Source organism: Larimichthys crocea, chromosome XIII (genome assembly GCF_000972845.2).
Source record: "Larimichthys crocea isolate SSNF chromosome XIII, L_crocea_2.0, whole genome shotgun sequence".
Lineage (NCBI taxonomy): Eukaryota > Metazoa > Chordata > Actinopteri > Sciaenidae > Larimichthys > Larimichthys crocea.
The window spans coordinates 38,055,879-38,079,063 of record NC_040023.1 but is presented as its reverse complement, the minus strand read 5'-3'; the positions used below and the strand labels follow the sequence as shown (position 1 = coordinate 38,079,063).

The 23,185-nt window shown below is 42.2% G+C and overlaps 2 protein-coding genes and 1 long non-coding RNA gene across 6 annotated transcripts in view; all 3 read left to right on the top strand.

Annotated features, from left to right (window-relative positions):
• The window catches only part of cdk14 (cyclin dependent kinase 14), a 194,931-nt gene extending 194,116 nt beyond the window's left edge, over positions 1 to 815 (top strand). For all 3 annotated transcript variants that reach the window (XM_019279270.2, XM_019279271.2, XM_010739115.3), the window contains one exon: positions 1 to 815. This exon is cut by the window's left edge and continues 3,804 nt beyond it. The gene's annotated coding sequence lies outside the window, so the exon portion shown is untranslated.
• A 5,792-nt stretch (positions 816 to 6,607) lies between these two features.
• fzd1 (frizzled class receptor 1) lies at positions 6,608 to 22,831 on the top strand. 2 transcript variants are annotated; one of them, XM_019279269.2, is made up of 2 exons: positions 6,608 to 8,627; positions 22,788 to 22,831. In XM_019279269.2, exons 1-2 carry the CDS (start codon positions 6,983 to 6,985, stop codon positions 22,814 to 22,816), a joined length of 1,674 nt encoding a protein of 557 aa, XP_019134814.1. In that variant the 5' UTR covers positions 6,608 to 6,982; the 3' UTR covers positions 22,817 to 22,831. The 2 variants fall into 2 exon arrangements, with proteins under 2 accessions (XP_019134814.1, XP_010737415.1); XM_010739113.3 differs by lacking the exon at positions 22,788 to 22,831 and adding an exon at positions 8,847 to 10,993.
• Positions 17,666 to 19,064, top strand: LOC113747441 (uncharacterized). Its single transcript, XR_003463642.1, has 3 exons — positions 17,666 to 17,901; positions 17,977 to 18,030; positions 18,098 to 19,064. It is a non-coding gene; the product is annotated as an uncharacterized LOC113747441 (long non-coding RNA).
• Positions 22,832 to 23,185: the final 354 nt, after the last annotated feature.

Sequence of the window (23,185 nt, the reverse complement as noted above, 5' to 3'; positions counted from 1 at the left end):
CTGAATAATTATTTTTGGGATGTTTCTAGTTGTGCACACTTTTGGTGTGGCACACATTGCTTCGTTCCCCCCCACTTCAACACTCTTACTTCTGTGGAGCTTTGGCAGCCTGCAGTCTTGTACAGAAACTTATATTTTTGAGTCCTGTGTGGGCAGAGCTCCTGAAGGCACTCTGCTCAAACTTGAATGTTCTTCATATATTTCAAATAAAGTCCAGAGAAGGAAAGATGAGGTGGAATTGCACATATAGCACTGTGACAGGAAAAATAAGAAAAATGTCAAAGGTGGAAATCGATAAGGTGTCGACACACCTCGTATGAAGTGAAATAGTGATGCTTCCACTATGTTTGTAAACAGGGTTGCAAATGTCCCCTTAATGCTATCAAAGAGAGATCATACATGAATATACATATATGATGAATATAAATATATGGCATCTATTTTTGGCATTCTTTATCACGTGGACAGAAGTGGTGGTATCGGTAGGAAAAACATGTAGGTTGGATCCATCGTGCATCCTCGCTGTGCAACAATAAAAATCCGTGTTTGCGACTTTTTTCAGCGACGCTTCTTTCGCATTTTCTTTTTCTTTTTTGTAATGCTGCACTGAAAATACATCATTTTCACAAAGTGGTTTGGAAAAACAGAAGTGTCGTCAGTCACTTCATCAAGTGAAACAATATAGTATACAGTAGAATAGCTGTTGCATTATTTGTTACGACCTGTATGTAATGTTATTATGGAAGATGTAATGTCCTTCTGTAAATGTTGTTTAATGTTGTTTTACCTGAAATAAAATTTATTAATGCTTCAGACGTGTTTGTGGAGCTCTAACTCTGTCTCTGTCGAAGGCCTCTGGCTGTATTACAGCATCTAATGTTGTCCTTTCCTGTTCTTCTGTTCCTAGTCCAATTTCTGATAGATGATTTTCATGGAGACAAGAGGAGGCCAAGAGTCGTGCCTTGTTCACAGGCAGATTAACGGGGTGTTTTTAACTTTCCACTACTTTTGGAACATGTTTTGTTCCTACGGGGTCATACACATGTGTACATGTAAACATTTAAAACAACAATACTGGTGTTCTTTTGCAGGTTTCTGCCCTTTTTATTACAAACATAATCGTTTCAATGGGAGACCCTAGTATTTTAGATTTATTTCCAAACTTTCCAGGCAATTCCAGCCTGCATCCTTCCAGCGACTGGTTGATTGGAATCTCCTTTTGTTGTTATTAATTTTTTATGGGGTAATGCAGTGCAGGCCTTTTTAAATCAGTCCATCAATCAGTCACTTAGAACTGCATAACCATGTAACAGTAATATAACTGACAACTATAAAAGTAAACATGATTTACTGTGATTATAACTCAAGCAACTTCAAAGCCTCCACAACTTAACTTTCATCACGCAGTGACATGAACTTAAAAGCAGGATGTGTTCCAGAAGAAAACATTTATATTCAAATGAACTGACTGATTGATTCTAATCATTGTACGTGCTTCACTCCATATATGTAAATAATGATAGTGTCAGGTCTGCTAAAATGCTTTGCTGTCAGATTTTAATTACTAAGGCTTACGGCTCTATCAGCTACTAACAGGCCACAACATAACCTGAATGCTTTTAGTTGGTGAAAGGAAGCACGCCTTAACTCAAGCCTGGTGACATATAAATGTTAGATCAAAGCACAGTAATTTAATCCTCACATGTCCGGCTTTTCAATCATACAACCATCTTGACTCGTTTAATTACATGGATACTCGCAAGTTTCATCTATCATCCATCTCATACGATGTGAGTAGGGCATGGACGTCAGCAGCCCAACTGGAGCGGGACACGGAGGGCTGAAAGGCTGTTTTTAGACAGCATGGATTCAAAAGTTCAGTCACAATGACTTCTTTTATCATGAGGAATCACAGAATACTTTATACTGCTTGATCAGTGGTTAAGTTTTGGAAAAGATTGTGGTTTGAGTTAAAATAACTGATATATAATATAATATAAGTTACATAAGTTAAAAAGAAGTAAACGTTGATCTTAGTCAGCCTCACAGGGACATAGAGGTCTTATTGGTGAAAGTCCTGTGTTTTGTTTGACCCCACCCATCCATCCTAATGTCCTTCTGTTGCTCTTCATACAACATCACCCGACTTTGATGGCGTGAAAACAGTACCCTAGACGGGTGGGTCCACAAATTAAGGCCGCTCGCCAAACTGCTGTATTTGAGGAAGTGAAGACAGACATGATTTCTAGTATAAACCTGAAGAAATTATCTTTACGATTTAGTGCCCTCTTGTAAATATGGATTGTAATGATTATATTACTTATGATCAAAAACTAGAGTCGACAACTTTGTTAATAAAAAAGGTCAACAACAGCAGACAGAGCAGACAGCTAATATGACTTACTAGTCAGCCCATCTCAGTGTCTGTCTTTCAGTCTTTTATTTCACCAAGCTCTCACCGACCACTAAAAGTCAGTCCCACATTTACTCTTGTCTGGCGGCTTCTTGCTTACTCATTCTCTTCTTTTCTCTTCTTAGCTTCCTCCAATAATATTTTCTTCACCAGTGAGAGCCCAGTTACATTGCCTGATTGCCTAGCACCGGTTCTGGCACAAAACCCATTAGCTCAACATCTGCCTCCTCTTCCCAGTGGTCCAAAACACCTGTAGTACAAACACTAACACTCCACTGGTTCTCTGAGCTCACAGTCTAACAGCCCAGCTAACTAACAGAGCTAACATGAGCTAACAGCAGCTACAGGTAGCAGCCGTTTACTTTACTTAACTCTGTAAATCGCAGGGAGGGAAAACCAGAAAACATTTCACTCCATAAAATATGATCCAGTTTCACTAAAATCAGTCAAATAATTGGCGGCCTATCACTTAGTGCTGTAAAGCGTTCCGTACTTCTTGCGGGTGATCACACCCATAGCCAGTAGTCGAGTTGTAAAATGAAACCAGGGGGATGGTGAAATTTTTCATTTATGTGACATATTTTCCAGCAGGGGGTCTGGGGGTCCTCCCCCAGAAAATTTTGTATTTCTTAGATGCAATTTCCTGCATTCTAGTCAATTTTAGGGTGACTTGCTCAACATGGCAAATCCTAAATCCCATCTGATTCATAGCTTGCATTCTCAGTTGCATGGCCTGCACAAGACAATACTATTTATCGGAAAGAAACAATAACCACTTAACTATGGACATCATGTCATTCACATCTTTTTTAAACATATTTGTAAAAACATTTTAAATATCTTTATTTGTGAATGTGCTCAAATATTTTTTTAAACACAACTTTGTGTATGTTTTTAACATCTTTGTGTGTTTTTAAACACATTTAAATACATTTAAAACATTTTCACTTAAAAAAACACAATTTAAGGAGGAGGAAAGAAGACTTCGAGTTTTAAGACGACGCGATGTTTGAAACAAGCGGTATTAAAGAATATGAAGCAGCAGGTAGCAGCTAGCGGTGCTGCTAAGGCTAAAACAACACAGAGTGTGGATGATTGACACCTGTCACCTGTCGACCAATCAGAGTCAGGAGAATCTATTAGTACCGCCCACATTCACCTTTGACCCACCAATGACGATCCAGAATGAAGTAAACCCAAAGGTAGTATATCGCAGCAAGAGGTCTCACTTCACTGTCAAAGCCTCTTTGTCTTTATGTAACAACCAGGAGCTTCATGACTGATTCAAACTAAAGCAGAGACATAGCAGGAGACATTAGCAGCATTTCTTCGCGCTGGAATAGAACTTTTGACACGAAACAGCAAAGATCAGACATACTGTGTCATTTTGTGGATTTTTGTTGCTACTCTTTGGGGGCTAGCTCGCCGAGTTTTTATCGCACAGTGATGAGACACATATCTTTGTAAGATATATTTTTATTTTTTCCCCCGCCGTGCCTCCCCTGAAGTCCTCTGGCGCCCCCCAAGGGAGGCGCGCCTCACACTTTGAAAACCGCTGTCATAGGTAAAAGACTGATTATCATAAAGCCCCCCCTAAATGTCGAATGGTAATTCTATTTCCAGTGTTAAATATAAGTAATTTTCACATGCATTGATAAAATGCCATAAGGGATGGAAGAAGGGATGATCATTTTAGAAGAGGGATGATTTTGACCATTTTTCCCCCAGGGGGGATGCCATCCCCCCCCCCCATCCCCCCTCAACTCGAGTACTGCCCATAGCACAAAGTTACATAGTGAGAGAACAGACGTACAAATGACAGAGACACCATTCACCTGATTACACATCAATATAGAAACAAAATTATTTAAATAAATGTTATTTTATGGTAGAACATAAATGCATTATACATTCTGTTTAGTCTCACATTATGTCAATAAACTCTAAAGATCAGTGCAGGTCACACATCAACAAGGTCTTTCTGGTATATAGTCATAGTACTGTCAAGAGCCTAAAGATAAAAGTCGACCAACACATTCTCACTAGTTTGGTTGCAGTTCTTATTCCTGTCCTCTGTGCAGCCCAAGGAAGAAAATCTAGCATTCCTATGTCAGTGTGCATTTTACACTCCTTGCTTCTCTCCCCCTGCTACAGTCTACTGTGCCAGTTGGAAAGCCTCGCTCTCATCTTGTCTACATTAGGGGTCGTATGTATTTTTCCACCTTCGGCTGATGTCTCCCTCCTTAGCGATAAACAGATTTTTCGTGCAAGGGCTGATTACAGGAAGTTATGTCTCGACTGGTGCTTGGAAATGACACAACTCTCAAACTGCATTCTGTCTGCGCACAGAGCAGCAATGTATCATGCATACTTGATTCCAGTGGAGGAGATTCAAATTCGCATTGAGGATTAACCCTGTGAGGAGAGGAACCATTTCTGTTTCAAAGGGGATGATTAAAACATAATTAGACATAGATGCACATTGACAAACACTGAAGTACGTCAGGAAAAGAGACTAAATTGAAGGAGTTTTATGTAAACGTTAGGAAATCTTGAAAAGACTTCTGATTTTTTAAAAGAAGCATATGACGGCATGCTTCCACTTGGCACGGCTAATGATCGTGTTCATTTTAGACTATGCTCGTGATTACACCAGATACACTGCAGTGAGTTTCAGAAGCATCCCGGAAGCATCTCTTTGCTCTGCTTTGCAGAGAATAATGTAGCTGGTCTATTTTTGATGGAAACAAATATGAAAATAACCAAATCTGAGAAAGTTCACAAAATCTAGCAGGGAATATGCTCTACTTCTGAAACACTCCTGGTGGCATGAAGCTAAGTGGAGAATGGAACAAGAGATGTTGTGACATGATGTTGCAGTTCCTTGCCTGGTGGAATCAAGCTGTGAGAATGAATGCATTCACTGATGCTTTGGCCGTTTGTGGGCAGTGGAAACCAGCTGTAAACACAACACAGATGTATAGTATTTAACATTGTCATTCATTTGGAGTTGTGTCCAATATCCATTTCTTCTTAGGTCAGTTTTGGTCTCCACCTTCTCCTGAGAAAAATATCTGTCTCTTCAGCTGCTAAATGTTTGGAAACAACACCAGTGACATCGCTGATACTGAACCAGACAACAGAAGTGAAGTCAGTTAGGTTAGGCTCTGTAGCTTCTTCACTATATGGATACATGTAGTCATTTCATTCATTAATATTCAAATAGGCTTAGCTTCATGGTAATCATCTCTGCTGTGACGCAAGGCGCTGAAGAATTTTTAAATCAATCTGTGACTGACCTTCATACGGAACATTAATGAACACCAATAACCGACCAGAACTGAAGGAAAAACACATTAAAAACACTTGTGAGTATATATATATATATATCCATATGAATGCATATGAAGCTTTACAGCTGTGCCGATCATCCTGCATTCATGCCAGAGATGAAATGAACCTCTGCAATCCAGGCAAACAGACAAAATGCAGATCCTCCCTAACCCTCCATCTGTCAGGTCCTAGAGAGAGAGAGAGAGAGAGAGAGAGAGAGAGAGAGAGAGAGAGAGAGAGAGAGAGAGAGAGAGAGAGAGAGAGAGAGAGATCTGTGAAGCTAATAAAAGTTATACAGAGACAAACAGGAAGTATGTTGGTGTAGATGTAGTTAAACTGAATTAACGTTGTACCGATGCTGATACAACTGATAATATTTCGATTGTAATTATAGTTTAAGATTTGTTTATTGACACTGTACAATTTTGTGTTTATATTTTAGTAGGGATATTTTTAATGCCACGCCTTTTCTGGTGAAACGTATACAGAAAATACTCCAGAGTGTAGAGTTTTATATAAAAAGTTGTCTTTGCCACAGATATATATATTAATCTGTGGCAAAGACAACTTTTTATATAAAACTCTACACTCTGGAGTATTTTCTGTGCCTCTGAGATTAAAAATCTCTTTTTCAAATGAGTCTTTGTAAAGAGGACAGCATACAGACACTCATTAAAACACTGAAGCAAGCTGCATCACATGTTACTGTGGGTATAAATACAATCTGAATTAAGATACATACAGTTTGACCAACAAGTATTTGACTTGTCAACCTTATTTCAAACCAATACTGCGTTATGGACTTTTATTTCGAAGGTTTTGACCGGAAGCGCTGTTGAATCGTGGTCCTCTTGACGTCAGTGGGAGCGCGTGAGGTAGCGCAGAGCAGGTTTGAACGGCAGACTGACGGTGTGTCGGGCAGACCGGAGACCGGAGACAGGAGCAGACCCTGTCCTGGAGGACTACGCTCTCTTTTTGTGGATTTCAAACCGGAGCAGCTCCGTGTGTTCACAGAATCGTTGTTTTCTTTTTGTTTTTTCTGGTCACGTTTTCAAACGAGATCCGGGTGGTGAGACACCGGGGGAAAGGGAGAGCGAGAGTCCGCTGGAAGAAGCTGCTTTCCCCGCAGAGGGACGCCAACAAAGAGCATTCAAGGAAGTAGTGTGTTGCCTGGCGAGGTAACGCAAGTTAGTTGAGCAACAAATAGAAAGTGCGGCAGCGGGCTCGGTCTTCACCATGGCTCACCGCAGACTCCTCCGTGCCGCGTTCACCTTACTGTTTTTTGTTCTGTGCCTAAACGCGGGAATTTTTCGAGTAAACGGACAGTACGGCGGCGGTGACCGAGGAATGTCTATACCGGAGCACGGATTCTGTCAGCCCATTTCCATTCCGCTGTGTACGGACATCGCGTACAACGAGACTATCATGCCGAACCTGCTGGGTCACACCAACCAGGAGGACGCGGGGCTCGAGGTCCATCAGTTCTACCCGCTGGTGAAGGTCCAGTGCTCTCCGGATTTAAAGTTCTTCCTCTGCTCCATGTATGCGCCCGTGTGCACGGTGCTCGAGCAGGCTCTGCCCCCGTGCCGCTCTCTGTGCGAGCGCGCGCGGCAGGGCTGCGAGGCGCTCATGAACAAGTTCGGCTTCCAGTGGCCCGACAGCCTCGCGTGCGAGTCCTTCCCGGTGCACGGCGCGGGAGAGCTGTGCGTGGGTCAGAACATGTCGGACCGCAGCGAGCCCGAGCCACCCGGTCAGTATCCCACCGAGCGCACGCTCCCTGACCCCATGAACGGTCAGTTCAGGTGCCCGACCTCGCTCAGGGTGCCTGCCTACCTGAACTACCGCTTCCTCGGGCAGGAGAACTGCGGCGCACCGTGCGAGCCGAAACGGTCTCACGGCATGATGTACTTCAGCGAGGAGGAGCTCAAATTCGCGAGGATATGGATCGGCATCTGGTCGGTGCTGTGCTGTGCTTCCACTTTATTCACCGTGCTGACCTACTTGGTGGACATGAAGCGCTTCAGCTACCCGGAGCGGCCCATTGTCTTCCTTTCTGGCTGCTACACCATGGTGTCCATCGCCTATATTGCTGGGTTTTTACTGGAGGACAAAGTGGTTTGCAATGACAGGTTTGACAATGACATAAGGACTGTGGTGCAGGGCACGAAGAAGGAGGGCTGCACCATCCTCTTCATGATGCTGTACTTCTTCAGCATGGCCAGCTCAATCTGGTGGGTCATTCTGGCTCTCACTTGGTTCCTGGCAGCGGGGATGAAATGGGGCCACGAAGCCATCGAGGCAAACTCTCAGTACTTTCACCTGGCGGCCTGGGCCGTGCCAGCCATCAAGACCATTACCATCCTGGCTGTCGGGCAGGTGGACGGAGACGTGTTGAGCGGGGTCTGCTTCGTTGGCATCAACAGCGTGGACGCCCTGCGAGGCTTCGTCCTGGCGCCTCTGTTCGTCTACCTGTTCATCGGAACCTCCTTCCTCCTGGCTGGTTTCGTGTCCCTGTTTCGCATCCGGACCATCATGAAGCACGACGGCACCAAGACGGAGAAGCTGGAGAAGCTGATGGTGCGGATAGGGATCTTCAGCGTGCTGTACACCGTGCCGGCCACCATCGTCATCGCCTGCTACTTCTACGAGCAGGCCTTCAGAGAGCAGTGGGAGAGGACGTGGATCAGCCAGACGTGTAAGACGTACGCCGTGCCGTGTCCGGCCCAGAACCACCCCAACATGAGCCCCGACTTCACCGTATTCATGATAAAGTATCTCATGACTCTCATTGTGGGTATCACATCCGGCTTCTGGATCTGGTCTGGGAAGACCCTCAACTCCTGGAGGAGGTTTTACACGAGACTGGCCAACAGTAAACAAGGTGAGACCACAGTGTAATGTGGTGTGACCCCGTCCCAAACAGACTGCATAGTGACAAACTGAATGATAATCCTCTTTGTTATTTTCTTTTGATTTTTCAACAGGAGACACTTGCTCTGTTTTTTTTAATGTACATATACATTTGTGAGATTTTTGTAAGTATATATTTGTATTTAAAGATTTAAACATTTTCTCTCTTTTTTGTTTTCCTTTTTTAAAGACACTTTTTCATACTTTGGACATAATGGAATTGTACTTAATCATCACAGAGAGCCAGCTGACCGTCAAGGATCCCGAGGTCTCATGACCTGACTTACTGTGGACAACCACTGGGAGTATTTTCACATCGAGTGTTTGTGTCTTTGATCAGTGACCTGCCACTGAGTGTCGGCTCTATTCTAAGCAGAATCCCGTGAAACCCAAGTGCTTCCTCGTGGCTCCCTCTTATCCTGATTAACCAGCTGTAGTTTGTGTCTGTTCTACAGTCGAGCAGCAGTTGCCCGCCTGCCGTCTGTCTGAAGGGAAATGTCAGCAGTCTGGGACAAGCGAACGGTGCACAGGTTGTGAATGTGAGTCATTGTGACAGATGGTTGTGGCCTGTAGCTCAGGCCCTGACAGTTCTAACATTCCTTTCCAAATAAAGCACACACAATCATGTCAGGTTAAAGGACCATACCAGTGTTTTTGCATGTTTTAGTTCACCTACTCTCAGGCAGTTTGTATTTTTAGTGTGTGTTTTTCCACCTGTCTACTTACAGACCTGTCTGAAACAGCTTAAATTAGGTGATTCAGCACGGTGACCACCATGCCGGCTTCACTTGGTTAAAGTTGTGATGTCGTACATAATGCATGTGTGCGTTGCAGGTTGAGTCACTTCAATATGGCACACCGGTTTCACAACTTTGACCAAAATGAAAGCAGATGAGACGTTCACTGACCAGTGTCCAGACTCTACGTGTTGATGTTTGATCTGCAGTAAAGCAGGAAGGAAAAAAAACACACGAGAAAATCTTTTTTTTTTCTTTTTCTTTTTTTTTTTTTGCTGCTGCGGCGTTAAAAATGTCAGTCATTTGTGCTGTAATGGCCTTCAACATGCAAAAATACTTGTGAGTTCATTCAAAGGTGATTCAAAACAGCTTTAATGTGAGCTGTGTGTTCAGCTACAGAGCTGGAAAAACCTGTGTGTGTGTGTGTGTGTGTGTGTGTGTGTGTGTGTGTGTGTGTGTGTGTGTGTGTGTGAGATTATACATTTGTCTGTATACAGTGCTGTGTAAAGTCACTGGACACCCTTTGAGTCTTTATGGTTTACGTTGCTCATTTGTAATAGATCAAACTAATTAGTTCAGGACAACACATTTGCCTTAGGATGTTTTTTAACAGACATTTTTCTGATATTTTTTGGAAAACAAATCATCTTTAGATGAATCAATAGTGAAAACTGACTTCAGAGTTTAAACTGCTCAAACCTCCTCGTCTCATGCAGCTCAGGCCTTGTGTTCAGGCTGAAGTCGTCTCAGCAGAGCTCCAGTGAATTCTGGGGTGTTGCGTGAGTTCAGTTTGAGAAGACGTGAGCATGTTGAGGAATGTGAGGCGTATCGACTGATGGTTCAGATTTCAAAAGAAAAACAGACGATCAAACTGCCCTTACTTTATCTGAGAGAGCAGGAGGGTTGAGTTCATGTTCTCAGTCAGTGTTCTATGTTTTATTCTTTATTCATGTAGAAAGCCCTCATGGCACAGTAAGTTTGTATATTCTAACATGATTAGAATGAAAGAGCTCGAGGTGTGTCCAAACTTTAACACAGCACTGTAACTGAGGGAATATCTGGAGTCGATGGCGGGGGCCTGTGTGTCACGCTCGCACATCATAAATGTAACAAAACATCTTTTCGATTCATTTTCACGACACGTTTTCTTCGGTCTGGAGGTTGAACGTGTCAGTCATTGTTGCGGAGTCTTTTGTTGATGTGTAATGTGATCCCACTGAACGTAGCTGCGTACATGTCTGCACTGTGGGACTGAAGAGCAGCCAGCAGCTCGCATGTCTTCCACTGCAGGAGAAAAGAAGCCTTGTGTTGAAATGCAGAGCGGCTGCTGTCAGTGCAGCTCGGCTCTCACACACACACTCACACACACACACACACACACATCATGACTTGTGTTCTTGTCAAATACTCCTCCACACGGTGCTTCCGGTTCATAATAATCCTTTTATTGTGTTGACGGCTCTACAATAGTCACAGCTTTGAAGTAATTTCCTTTGCATTTGCTATGAAGAGAACCTTTATATTTATAGAAAAGAATCTTATATATACACTACATTGATTGCTTTATGAGAATAAAAACAATCTCACCATTGCAACTATCCAGCTTTTGTAAAAATGTCTTTTTTTTCCTGAGGGTGGTGAAGAAATCTGCTTGTTTGACATTAAAGGGAAGCTTCCAACTTCTTAATAAAAACATTCAGACCTTTAACATCAAAGTTTCACTGAAGTCATAATGGAGTTATAAGCAGCTCTGCTCTGTAGATTTTTAGTGCTCATCTGGCTCCGCCGTATGATCTGAATATGAACATAGAGCGTATTGTTTTACATATGTCACTCTTCTGGAGCAGTTGAAGATAAAATCAAGATGCAACAGTGGAGAAAGTCAAACATTTCTCCAACAGTAGCTTTTACTGTAGGCCTGTTTTTCCTGTTTTGTGCTGCAAAACGTATCTATGCTAACACGCTATGTGGTCTCAGTGGGCAGAGGTACAACTGCTGCGCTTTATTATATTATTCTATTTGAATCATTGGGTTAATATGAAATATGATCTGAAAAAAGAATGAAAGAGGAAAACAGGAAATGTACAAATGAATGTCCGTATGCAGAGCTGATGACAGGTCAGATGATGGTGATTTGGATTTCACACTGGTGAAATGATCTCACAGAGGCAGATATTTCAAATCTATGATAGACTAAATAAGTTCAAGCTTCAAAGATTCTCTGAGGTGGCTCCAACTGATATTTTTCTAACAATGCATGAAATGTGATGTTAGAGGTCACTCCTAGTGATGAACCAACAGAGAATCATTGCTGCTGCTGCTTTACGCAACTTTAAACTGAATTTCAGCTCTGAGCTCGACCCACAACTTTAAAAAGCTCTAAACCTGTTCTGTAACAGCAAATGTGACCAAGTTGCATTTTGGGAAGTGTAGGATGCAGCATTTTCTGAGCTTGTCCTAAACAAAAAATTTAGAGCACCAGTATCCTCTACTGCTTTAATTTAAACATTTAATGTTTATGTGAGTTTCCCCAGCTTTATTGTAATGCAACACTATGATTAAGGACACACACCATGCTATAAATAACGTCAGCGTAGTTCCTGCGACTCCAGATCTGCAACATATTTTTCCATGATCGCTCACTTTTTCCAGCAATCACTGTGTTATTCTAACATGACCGTAATCAACATCACGTCAGATCACTTTGTGTCTAGTTACATGAGCTGAATCAGCTGTCCCCAAAACACATGCAGCATTCTTCAGCATAAGAAAACAGACAGCAAGTCATGACCCACATAACGAGTGATTATCTTAATGACCGGGTACAGAGCGTTTACAGTAAGGGATACACATGGAGGACAGAGGAATGCAGTCAGAGTGAATGAGTTCTGCACATCAAGAAAATCCTCTTCTCTTATAGTTGGAATTAGATGGTAATAAGGAAATCGTTTTGATGCGAAACAGGGATGAGACAGCAACATACTTGACCCCGGTTCTTTCCAATCATCTGTGTTCGTGCACGTCACGTGTAACAAGAAGGCAGAGTACACAGGAAGGCATTGCAGGTCAAACTAATCTGTAAGGTCTGCTAGGGGTCTCAGTTTTAGACCAGTGCATGTAATGGACTCTCCCTGAGGTCGCAGAAGGCCACAGGCTGACCTCCCATGTGTTCTGTGTTTCTGCCTGCTGTGCCTCTTGCCTGTCAGCAGCAGCTGTTATTCCTCTGGGCATTTTTAGACCTACCTGTTGTCTCCAGCTGGCTCCAGTGAGCATCACCTTAGGGTGCACTTTATGAACTATTCTCTAATTGGTTGCGTCACCGTCCAGTTTAAATAGCCAACTCTACAATACCCGTTTTGCAAGTTTTTCCTCCCCTAGGCCATAATGGAAAGCTCTGCTACTCCAACCACGACGTGTACTACTGCTGCCACGTGTTTCTGTTTTCACCTGAATCGCCTCAGCGATGCACGAAGCTACGAGGGGGAAAAAAAAGATCTCCCTGCAGAGGAGGTCTCCTGTTTGAGCCTGCCTCTGTGTGCTCAGACTCAGCCCAATGACGGAGGTTTCATTTACACAAGAAACTGAGCATGCAAAGCAACAAGCAGCCTCGCTTTACCTCTGCTATGACAGTTTAGCTTAAACACTTCCTGCAAAGTGAGGTACACCGTCGCAGTGAATCATGTCTGCCAATGTCATCATGAGTTTTGTTATTGTAGCACGAAGGTGCATTTTCTTTACATACCTGTCAGTGTGGAGAAGGCTTTGAAACAACATCAAGACAAGTGTTTCTCTACCAGACTGCTGTTATAAAAACATATTCTGACTTAATAAAATGCTTTAAAAATACAAAGATCATAGCTGAAACTCATAAAAATGAACATCATCAGCCACTTCTTCAAAATCTGCATCACATGCCGCTTTCCTCGTGTCACAACTTCAGCATCTGGTTAGAAAATTAGTTAATTATTACACTGTTACACACAAATAGCATGAAGTGTGTTTTTCTCATTATGCTGTGATGCGTGCAGTTTTATCATTAGTCATCCAGCGAGGATGCAGAGTATTTTATTTCTCAATACAATCAATCAATACAACCAACAAGAGAAAGTTATGATGAAGTTTGCAAAAGCAGCAGAGTGGCTGAGCTAGGTGCAAAGGCTAAGAGGCCACATATGACTGCTATCATACTGCCAGCATGCACAGCCATCATAAAATGAAATGTAGTACAGTGTAGTGAGTTCATTTTTAAATAATTGGTGGCCTGCTGAAATGTAGTAAGCCTGCTGAAATGTAGTAAGAAGTAAAGTAACATCAAATTAGATAAGAACAAGTACCTTGACATGAGTTCATTTCCAGCACTAAAAGTTTCAAATTTGAAATGTGGTAAAACATTAAATATGTATACTACTCTTTGGAAATGGTCAACAATAAAGTTAAACACATCAGTTGTAGTATATAGTATATAGTTTTGATCCTTATGTCAGGGGCGTCCAAACTTCTTTTAAAGAGGACCAGATCTGACAATGTGAAAATGCCTGTGGGCCAATACGAACATTTAAAATTATATTAATTATTATTATTTAAGTTTCAAAAATATCACTCTTGCTCTTGTGTCTAACAAAACCATTCAGAAAGTAACATTTTGTGTCAAATTAACAGCTACATAACACCAGCAGTTATGTCCTTAGAGGTTAATGTTGAGCACATTCAGATGCTTCATTATGTCAACCAAAAAATCAAAATCTTCCAGCCATACAGTATCTGATAATCCTAGGCCATAAATAATATGTTATGAAAACAAAGCTGCAGGCCGCATGAAATCTCACCATGGGCCGTGATTGGACCCCAGGCCGGACTTTGGACATGCCTGCTTTAGGTTCTCATCACTGCAAATAGCCACTGTAGTCTATCAGTGTGTTTTTTCACTACATGTGCACACAACCTCCTCATATATGAAAGAGAATGTTTGAATACAGTGTGGGTACTCTTGGCAGTGAGTAGGACATGCTATAAATAAGAACCACAGGCTTCAGGAAAATGGACCTCCACTGTTCTGGGGTTTTTCCCAAAGATTTCTATTTTACTCCTCATTGTTGAGTTGCAGACTGCCTATAGGGCAGCGCTGCATTCCTTGTAGCTCCGCTCTCACTGCAGCATCTCACCAAATGAGCTGGCACCACGCTGCCTGACACTGTGAACTCCACCTGCCTGTCTCCACCTGTGGATGACTGATGTGTTGTTTTATACACTTCTTAAGCTGTCTCTCACTCATACACCCACGAGTGTCACTGCCTATGCTGTGCAAGTCAGATCACTGCCTTTCACTTGTTCCCATTTTATCTCTTTTCCTTCCTTCAGCTGTTGGTTCCACGCACACACACAGACAACGGTGACATGCCATAACATTTGCATTACAATTTAGATAAGGTCTGCTAAATCCATAAACCTATGTATGGCCTCGTTTCTGTGCCAGTGCTGGAGATTGCAACATGGTGGGAGCAGAGCGAGACCGAGCATTTCTACCCCGGAGGAGTTGTTGTCAATTCTTTAGCGTGAATCATAATGAAGGTTTGTGATAGTGTGTGACGGTGTTATCAAAGATAGCACTGTTAAGCTTTTCTCTTGAGAGAGAGCAGCTCCAAACGCAGTGTCAATCACAGGGGCACTGTGTCTTGGGAGATAGAGGCGGGGAGAGAGGGGTGGGTGGTGGTATGATTATCTTTCCCAGCTCCCACCCAATCTCCACTCACCACATCTGCCCAATTTCTCTCTCTCTCTCTCTCTCTCTCTCTCTCTCTCTCTCTCTCTCTCTGTCGCTTTCTTCTTCAGTCTTCATGAAACCAGTGAGTCGAATCCACAGTTCATGAAAATTTCAATTACTGCGCTTCTGTCGTGTCTGAAGACGCCTTCAGAACCAAGACTCCTCTCACAGCCACAGAGTGTGGTTTATTTAAAGCAGCATTTGTTATTTTCTTTGGCAGAAATTTGACCCCACTCAGATAAAAATGGGGTACTAATTCCACTGCCTGTGCATAGTACACAAGAAGAGATGCTCAAAGTTGCAGGAGGCAGTTAGCCTCGGTTTGCCTGGTTCTGTCCAAAGTGACATTCAGGATCATCCAGGGTTGTAAGTTGTTGTTTAAAGCTGGGTGTCATGTTCTGTTCTATTACCTAACCCAGCGAAACTGATTAGTTTGTGTGTACATCACTATCAAACCGTATGAGTCATGACGCTGGCAGCTCTTACTGACAGAACCTGTCAGCATGTGAACGGTTAGCAGTTATGCTGGAGAGAAAGTCGGCTTTCTAAAGAACTTACATGCTCGTAAAAGAAACCTGCGTTCATGACGCACATGGTGTTGAAAGATGTGAATCAGTTCTCCTTCTTCCTGATGCAAGCACCCCTGGTATGTGACTACGTGCATAAGGCCCACATGTCGCTCCTTACATGTCGTACTTAACATAACACATCATGTGTTAAAGTGTTGAATCTGTGCACAAATAGAATTCTCCACTTTTCAGTTCACAGTTCAACCATCCGCCCAGCACTTCTGTTCAGCATCTTATGGTACGGTAAGAGTTAATAAATCCAGGTTGCTCTCTACAGTGAGAATGGTAACGGCAAGACTCTGTGATGTCATGCAGTCACTGTGCCAGGCTGTTTGTTTATCAAGAAGCAGCTCCAGCACGGAACTCCTCCTGAAACCACAAATTGATGTAATTACATGACTGTGTGTGTGCTGATAAAACAAATGAGATGCTGTGTTAATTAGGTGCCGCTAAATTTCTTTTTAACTATGGAAAACAGGTAATAACCCTAATGACATCCAACTCTTCACACAGATATGACACACTGATATGACCTTTACCCTTAAGTGAGGTTCAGTGTGAACCTGTACCTTTCTGCAAGTGTAGAGCAGCAGCATGTTTTACAGTGTGACAAGGACATGTTCGTGCAGCAGAAGTACTGTGACCGTAGAGGGAGATAGATTTATCATGTCCAGCTGTTGGTAGTGTTGGAGAGGAGGTCCTCTCTGAAGAGCTGTAGGTCTTCAGGAGGTTTTTAAAGGTAGAGAGGGACGCCTCTGATCTGGTAGGAACTGGTAGGATGTTCACCAACGGGGAACAACAGACGAGAAAAGTGTGGCAGAGCCAGGCGTCGTTCATTGGAGGAGGTAACATATGTCTGTATGAGGGCATTCAAGTAGGTGGGTGCAGAACTGGAGACTACTTTGTAGTCAGCATTAGAGATTGGAATATATTGCATGCTGCTACAGGTAGCCATTGAAGCTTGATTGAAGCTTGATGAGATGGGTAACGTGATCTTTTGGGATGATTGAAGACCAGGCTTAGTTTTTTGTTTTACAACTTGTGTGCACGTAACTTTGCTGACCATTCTCTAAAATATAGCATCAGTGTTTAAAGTGTACTTCCTTCTCCAGAGATGCATTGTTGTTGTGCTCTGAGCGGTTCTATTTCTGTATGGTGCATGCAGTATGTTGCAAGTGTATGGTGTTTCGACCAGAATTATCAGTTTGAAAAACTTTCTCCTCCTGTGTTGCCTCCAGCGTTCAAATCCAGTCCTGTAGGATTTATGAAACAGATTTAAACTGAAGTCCACAACATGCAGGATCCTCTCATTCAGTTTACCTCAGTGTATGCCAGCAACAATTGAGGTTGAAACCTTTTTCATTTCCAGTTAACTCAAATCTTCCATGAAAATCCATCTTCCTGACATTCACTATTGAAAGTGGCCACAAACAGCAGTGGGAACACTGCGGTACAATGTACACATTCAGATTTATATAAGTCAGAGAGTCAGGTTTGATTCTGCCTCCAGTTGTTCGACGCTGAGGAAATCAAAATCGATTTTTGTGCGCCTGTTCTCTCTGTGTCTGAGGCTGAGGTGAATAAAACTATGCAAGCATGAAATTCCCTAATGGAAGCCGTCTGTTTTCAACCTTGACTGTCTCTTAAAGAGCCACAGATAAGAGGAAGAGGAGAAGAGAGGCCTGAGAAGTAAAGCTACAGTTTGATGCCTTTAAGGTTCTGCAAGGGGAGAGGCAAAGTGATGAACGGAAGAGCCACATGGTTTTACTGGTTTAAATTGACTGGTGTTCATATCTTAGTGGATTCATTAAGACTTTATAGGTTCCCAGTAACCAGGGATGTCGTGACGGGTAGAACCCTGTAAAGTCAATATACCTCTTTTATTTTTAGACCAGTTTCACAGAGTTCAGTTTAAATACATCCAGTCTGTCATTACACATTTTATTTAAATAAATATGTTTAAGTATATTTTGTATTAAAGCAAAAAAGAGACAAGACATTGAAGCATATGTAGCAGTATAGAGGTGCTAGGTTATTGGGTGACTCTGCCCATACTTAACACCAGGTGGCTGTTATGAGGTGGGCCAGTATAAAAGGGGCACTTTGCCACCAGCTCTTTCTCTTGCACCTCTGCCCTTGGTGCGTCATTTCCGGGCTCAAGGTCACCTGGTCTGCCAGGTATGGCTACCCGCTGTCTCATCACACTGGTCGCTTAAACTTTTCTGCGTGCTCATGGTATTTGTGTGATTGTAGGGTGACTCTGTGTGCTGCTCCGTGCTCCCTTATGTGCAGTGGCGTGGTTATTTGGTAAGTGTCCCCCCTCTAACTTGGCGTTGTTGATACTGTCCGATGGCTAACACTAGTGTGGTCACAGGTGGATGCCAGCGACAGCCGGTGTCGTCTCTCTCTCTCCCTCCCTCCTCCTGCGCGAGTGTGTGTCCTAAAACAGGTATGTGTGTTTTTAGTACATGCGAGCAACCGCAGTATTTTAAAGTAATAACGGCGTTTTCCCTGTAATTAGGAGTTGCTGTGATCAGCTGCTTAGGAGTCGCTGCTGTTTTGTTTCCGGTGAAAGTTCTGTCTCCACGCTGTTTGTCTCCGATGAGGCTCTGCCTCTGAAGCGTCGCCTCAGTTGCGTTGCTTTATTTCTTTCTGCGACGCTGTCTCCACGCTGCGCTGTGTACGGCGGCGTGTTGGTGGTTGGATGCTTGGCGTGATCTGCATTTTGCACCAGAGCCACTTTAGTAAATGCGCCTGTGTTTTAACCAGGGCCTGGCCCCTGTATATGGTTGAATGGTGTTTAGTTAATTTTGTATTCTAATTATTTTTCTTGGTTGTTCTGATTTGATTTGATTAGTGTATAGATTCTGTTGTGGATTATGTTTTCTTTTTCTTGATTGTAATTTTGCCCATTAATTAGTTTCTTTCTTTTTAGTTGCTAGAGACTGGTGGTGGTGCTGGTGACTGGGTGGTGGTACCCCCCCTCTGCCTGCTGTGTCCTGGGAAGCGGGTTCCTCATTTCACTGAGTGTGTGGGTCACGTATGTCAGGTGGTGTGAATTTGTATTTAAGTTGGGGTGCCCCCCCCCCCCTTTCACCTAGCCTTGTCCATCCACACAGCTCCAGCCCCTTAAGCGACTTTCTTTATTTTGATGGGTGTTTATGAATGTGATCATTTTAAAGTATTTAAAATAATAAATTGTATATTTTCTTAAACCCTTGGCCGTCAAGAGTATACTTACCTGTGTGCCTTTGTGCTTTCCCAAATTATTTCCCGGGGTGAAACTCCCCGGGTGGCGTTGTCGGTTTCTCTTCTTAATTCGGTTTAAATTCCCTTCTGCACTTTATCCACGCCACAAAACATATTTATTCAAACAGAGTAGCTTTCCTCAGTATAACTGCCTCTGCTCAGAAATAAATAAAAGAACCGTCCCTCTTAGAGGTATGTGATTATGGTTATTTTAAATATCACTCAGAGTGTATTTTTACTTATTTAGGACATTTTATATCTTTAAAGGGAGTTCACAGAGAGATGACAGAGATACAACCACCTGAATTAGGCCAAAAATTCAACAAGGACCACCAATCACAGAGCAGAACTATGAGGCCCTAGAATCCAAATGTTTTTCACTAATTTTCAAAAATAATATTCCCAGTAAACAGCAATATGTTCTTTATTGGAATAATCCAAACAGAAAAGTTCAGTCAGTTTATGTTGGCATATTTCATAGATGTTTCGAGGTTTAATCATCTAGCATGCAGTAAAGCAGCCCTGGGATGATTAAAGAAATCAACAGTGAATAAAATGTGCACTGTGTCCTGTCAATACATGCCAGCATTCCATCAGTAAACATAAGGTATGATATGTGTCATGAGTGTTGAAATGATTAGTGTTTACCTCAACAGTGTTCAAATAAGTGTCTCACAATGAGCATGTGATTTAGTGTTTTGATCAACATTTTGTATCTTAATCAGGTTTAGTCCTCCAGCACACACACACACACACACACACACACAGCACAAGCAGCCACAAAGACGAGGAACTTGTCGGCCAAACTGGAACTGAGATGAAAGAACTGGACCGGTGGTCCACGTTGTGCTGTTTCTGCTGGTGATGTAAGCAGCCAGTTGTTCAATGTCATGTTTTTCATAAAATGATGTTCAGTGTTTTGTTTGATACTGAGTTCTCATGTCATTATTCATTAAATTCATGGTAGCTGATTAGCAAACAAGGAACAGCCGAGCAAGAAAGAGATGCTGCTGAGGTGAAAACACACTGTGATGCCTGGTGGATGTAAACGTACAGGAAAGCAACAGACAGAGAGACAAAGAGGTGTAAGTCTGTGATATATCTGTCAAAAGTTAGCATGTCCGGTGATTCCAAGTTTATATTTTGATTTTCTACATTTTCCCTGTGGTTGTTTCTCCATTGTACCAATGGAACACATGATGTAAGGTAAGAACATAGTCCATTTTGCTCTTTGCTTATTGAAAATAGTCGAGAGTTTATCAAACTTGTTGCTGGCAACTAGTAACTGTTTTTTCTAGTTGCATATACTTTACTGATCCTCAGTACTCAGTCTGTACTTTTTTTACTGTACTTCAGTTTTTTCTTTACATTGCAAGCTGTGTGTAGTATGGTAAGTCCAGGCAGCCGCTTACAAATATATGTATGTATATCACAGTATCTTTTTGCATTTTATCTCTATCTTGATACTGACTCTTCTGTTTTATCTGTTTCTACTGTTTATTGCTGCTCTGCATGAACCAGATGGTATGCTCAAATCAAAATTAAAAAGGAGATGAAATGTGAGCAGGGCACAAGTTGGCACAAGTTCCAATCAGAACTCTTCTCTTTGTCTTGTAGGAAGGACAGAGCGAGCGTGCAGTGTGTTATCTAAAAGAAACCATCTCTCTTGTACTGATATGAAAAACTCAGCCAATCCCAGATCATAAATTAGTCGTATTAATCGTAAAAGATAGTTTCCTCCAAAACAACATAATGAGTTTGGAAATTCAAGAGAACCATTTAAATAATACATTAAAGGTCCAGTGTGTTAGATTTAAAGGGGCCCTATTTATTGAAATGACAATATAATATTCATAACTATGTTTTCATTAGTGTACAATCACCTGAAAAAAGCATTTTATGTTTTTGCCACCTTAGAATGAGCCTTTATATCTTCAGATGCCACAGGTCCTTTTCTACAGAGTCCCCCATGTTTCTACAGTAGCCCAGAATGGACAAACTAAACACTGGCTCTTTTTAGGGTCTTTCACATTTTCCGTGCACTTTGTGACCACCATCTCCTTCATGCTAGGAAGGAGAGAATAAGGCAAAGGGTTTCACAATCAGCAACTACAGCTCTGATGCCAGTAAAACCTACACACTGGACCTTTAACATTACAGTTTAATTAAACGTGTAAACCCATTTTAGTCGACTAGATTTACTGTAGATTGAGTCGATTAAAATTAAAACACTTCAGATGATTCAGATGATTTGCTGTCATAACACAGCTGGTGTATCTTCATAGTCAAAGTATGAAACTTATAGGTTTTGTTTTATGATTATTTTGAATCTACCATGACATAATTATTAATAACCAAGTTATATAGTAGGTGAAAAGGGGCCAACAGGCTTTCATCCCTCACATCACACGAGATCCCTGTTATTGTATAAATGTTGCTGAGGATTTCCCTCATCAGTGCTTCAGAACAAGTGCTGCTGGGACTGCAGGGAACCGAGGTGATTGAACCCAGAGTTCCATTTTCTCCAGTGAGCTCTGCATGGTGGAGCAGAGACAGAGGCAGAGCAGTCCTAATGGGAAACACAGACCTGAGTATAAATATCCACACTGCAGCGCTCTCTGTTCGTGTGTGTGTGTGTGTGTGTGTTGCCAAAGGGGAGGAGCAGGGGGGTTTATGCCAGTACACTCAAGGCTATGGTGAGGGTAATGAGAACCATGTTGGTGGGGGTTAGACCTTACAAAATGACTCATTCTATAACAATGCTCAATACCCAAAATGGAGTGTGGGATCATACATGTGTGTGTCGGTTCACGTCTGCATGAAGCTTTGTGTTTTATCTTTTATAATTTGAACAATAATCATGACAAAAAAAAAACAGAACTGGACATAATCTGAATACACAGTGTGATATTATTTATTGTTTTATAATGTATTATTTCATGTGCTTTGATTTTGAAAAGATGTATATTTTTTTAACATTACCCTGCGTCATCAACACATTTCAACTCCTGGAGCTGTGTTTTGTGGGAGGAGGTCCCTTCATCTGGGTGGCTGTGGCTCAGGAGGTAGAGCGGGTTGTCCTGTAAACCTTAGATCCTCACTGCATGTCCAAGTGGCCTTGGGCAAGATCCCGAACCCCAAATTGCCTCAGAAGGCTGCGCCATCAGGGTGTGAATGTGTGTGAAACTGATTAGTTCCTTCTTAATGAGCAGTTGGCACCTTGCGTAGCAGCCTCTGCTGTCTGTGTGTGAATGGGTGAATGTGATATGTAGTGTAAAAACACATTGAGTGATCAGTAGACAAAAATGTCTTATATAAATACAGTGGGACAGCAGTCCTGTAGTTTGATTCTAGGTGTGTAACTCAGGCCTGACTGAGACAGAGAAAGTTCCCCTCACCCCCAGTTTCTCATATTTTTATAGAAGCAAATGTCTCCCTGTGATGGAAAAAAAAATCTTTAGTACTGCTGGTTTCACTGGGAATCAACATTCCTGTCTGAAGCTCTGTGTGGTATCCAGCATTTTTCAAATCTCTGGAATTGAGTTGTGGTCCAGTCCCTTCAGTCCTCACCAACACCCAACAGACAACTGCAAGCAGCCACAAAGACGAGGTGCTTGTGGGTCCAACTGGAACTGAAATGAAAGAATTGGACTTAACATTTGTTAGGTGGTCAAATAGGACCCCAGTGGCATGTCCATGTTGTGCTGTTTCTGCTGGTGATGTTAGCAGCCAGTTGTTCGCTGTCATGTTTTTCCATAAAAATATGTTCAGTGTTTTGTTTGATACTGGGTTTCTTTTCTTTTTCTGCCCTGTAGATTTATGTCTAAACCTCATCAGGCATTAAATTCATGGTAGATGATGCAAATGAGGAACAGATGAGCAGGACATGGCAACAGGAAGAGTAAGTAAGTAAGTGAACGCACAGGAAACCAACAGACAGAGACAGAGAGGTGAAGGTGGTGAAGGTCTGGAACTTCAAACCATAATGTCCAGATCATGTGATGTCTCGTAAATGTGATACATGTTAATTCATGGTTTACGTTTTCAAGGCCTTGAATGGTTAAACTTGCTTAGAACATGTTTCAAAGTAGCTGGCATGTTTAACTGCATGCAGATGCATAAATAATATGCATCATAAAAAATAATAGAAGAACAGTTTTGTAAGTGATGGGTAATGTAACCATGGACAACATTCACATTACTCCAGTATTTG

Excerpts from the sequence above, each read along its gene's own strand:
- fzd1 (XM_010739113.3), top strand. The coding sequence starts at position 6,983 with ATGGCTCACCGCAGACTCCTCCGTGCCGCGTTCACCTTACTGTTTTTT. Across the intron at positions 8,628-8,846 it reads ACTGGCCAACAGTAAACAAG|ACACTTTTTCATACTTTGGA; the intron begins GTGAGACCACAG and ends CCTTTTTTAAAG.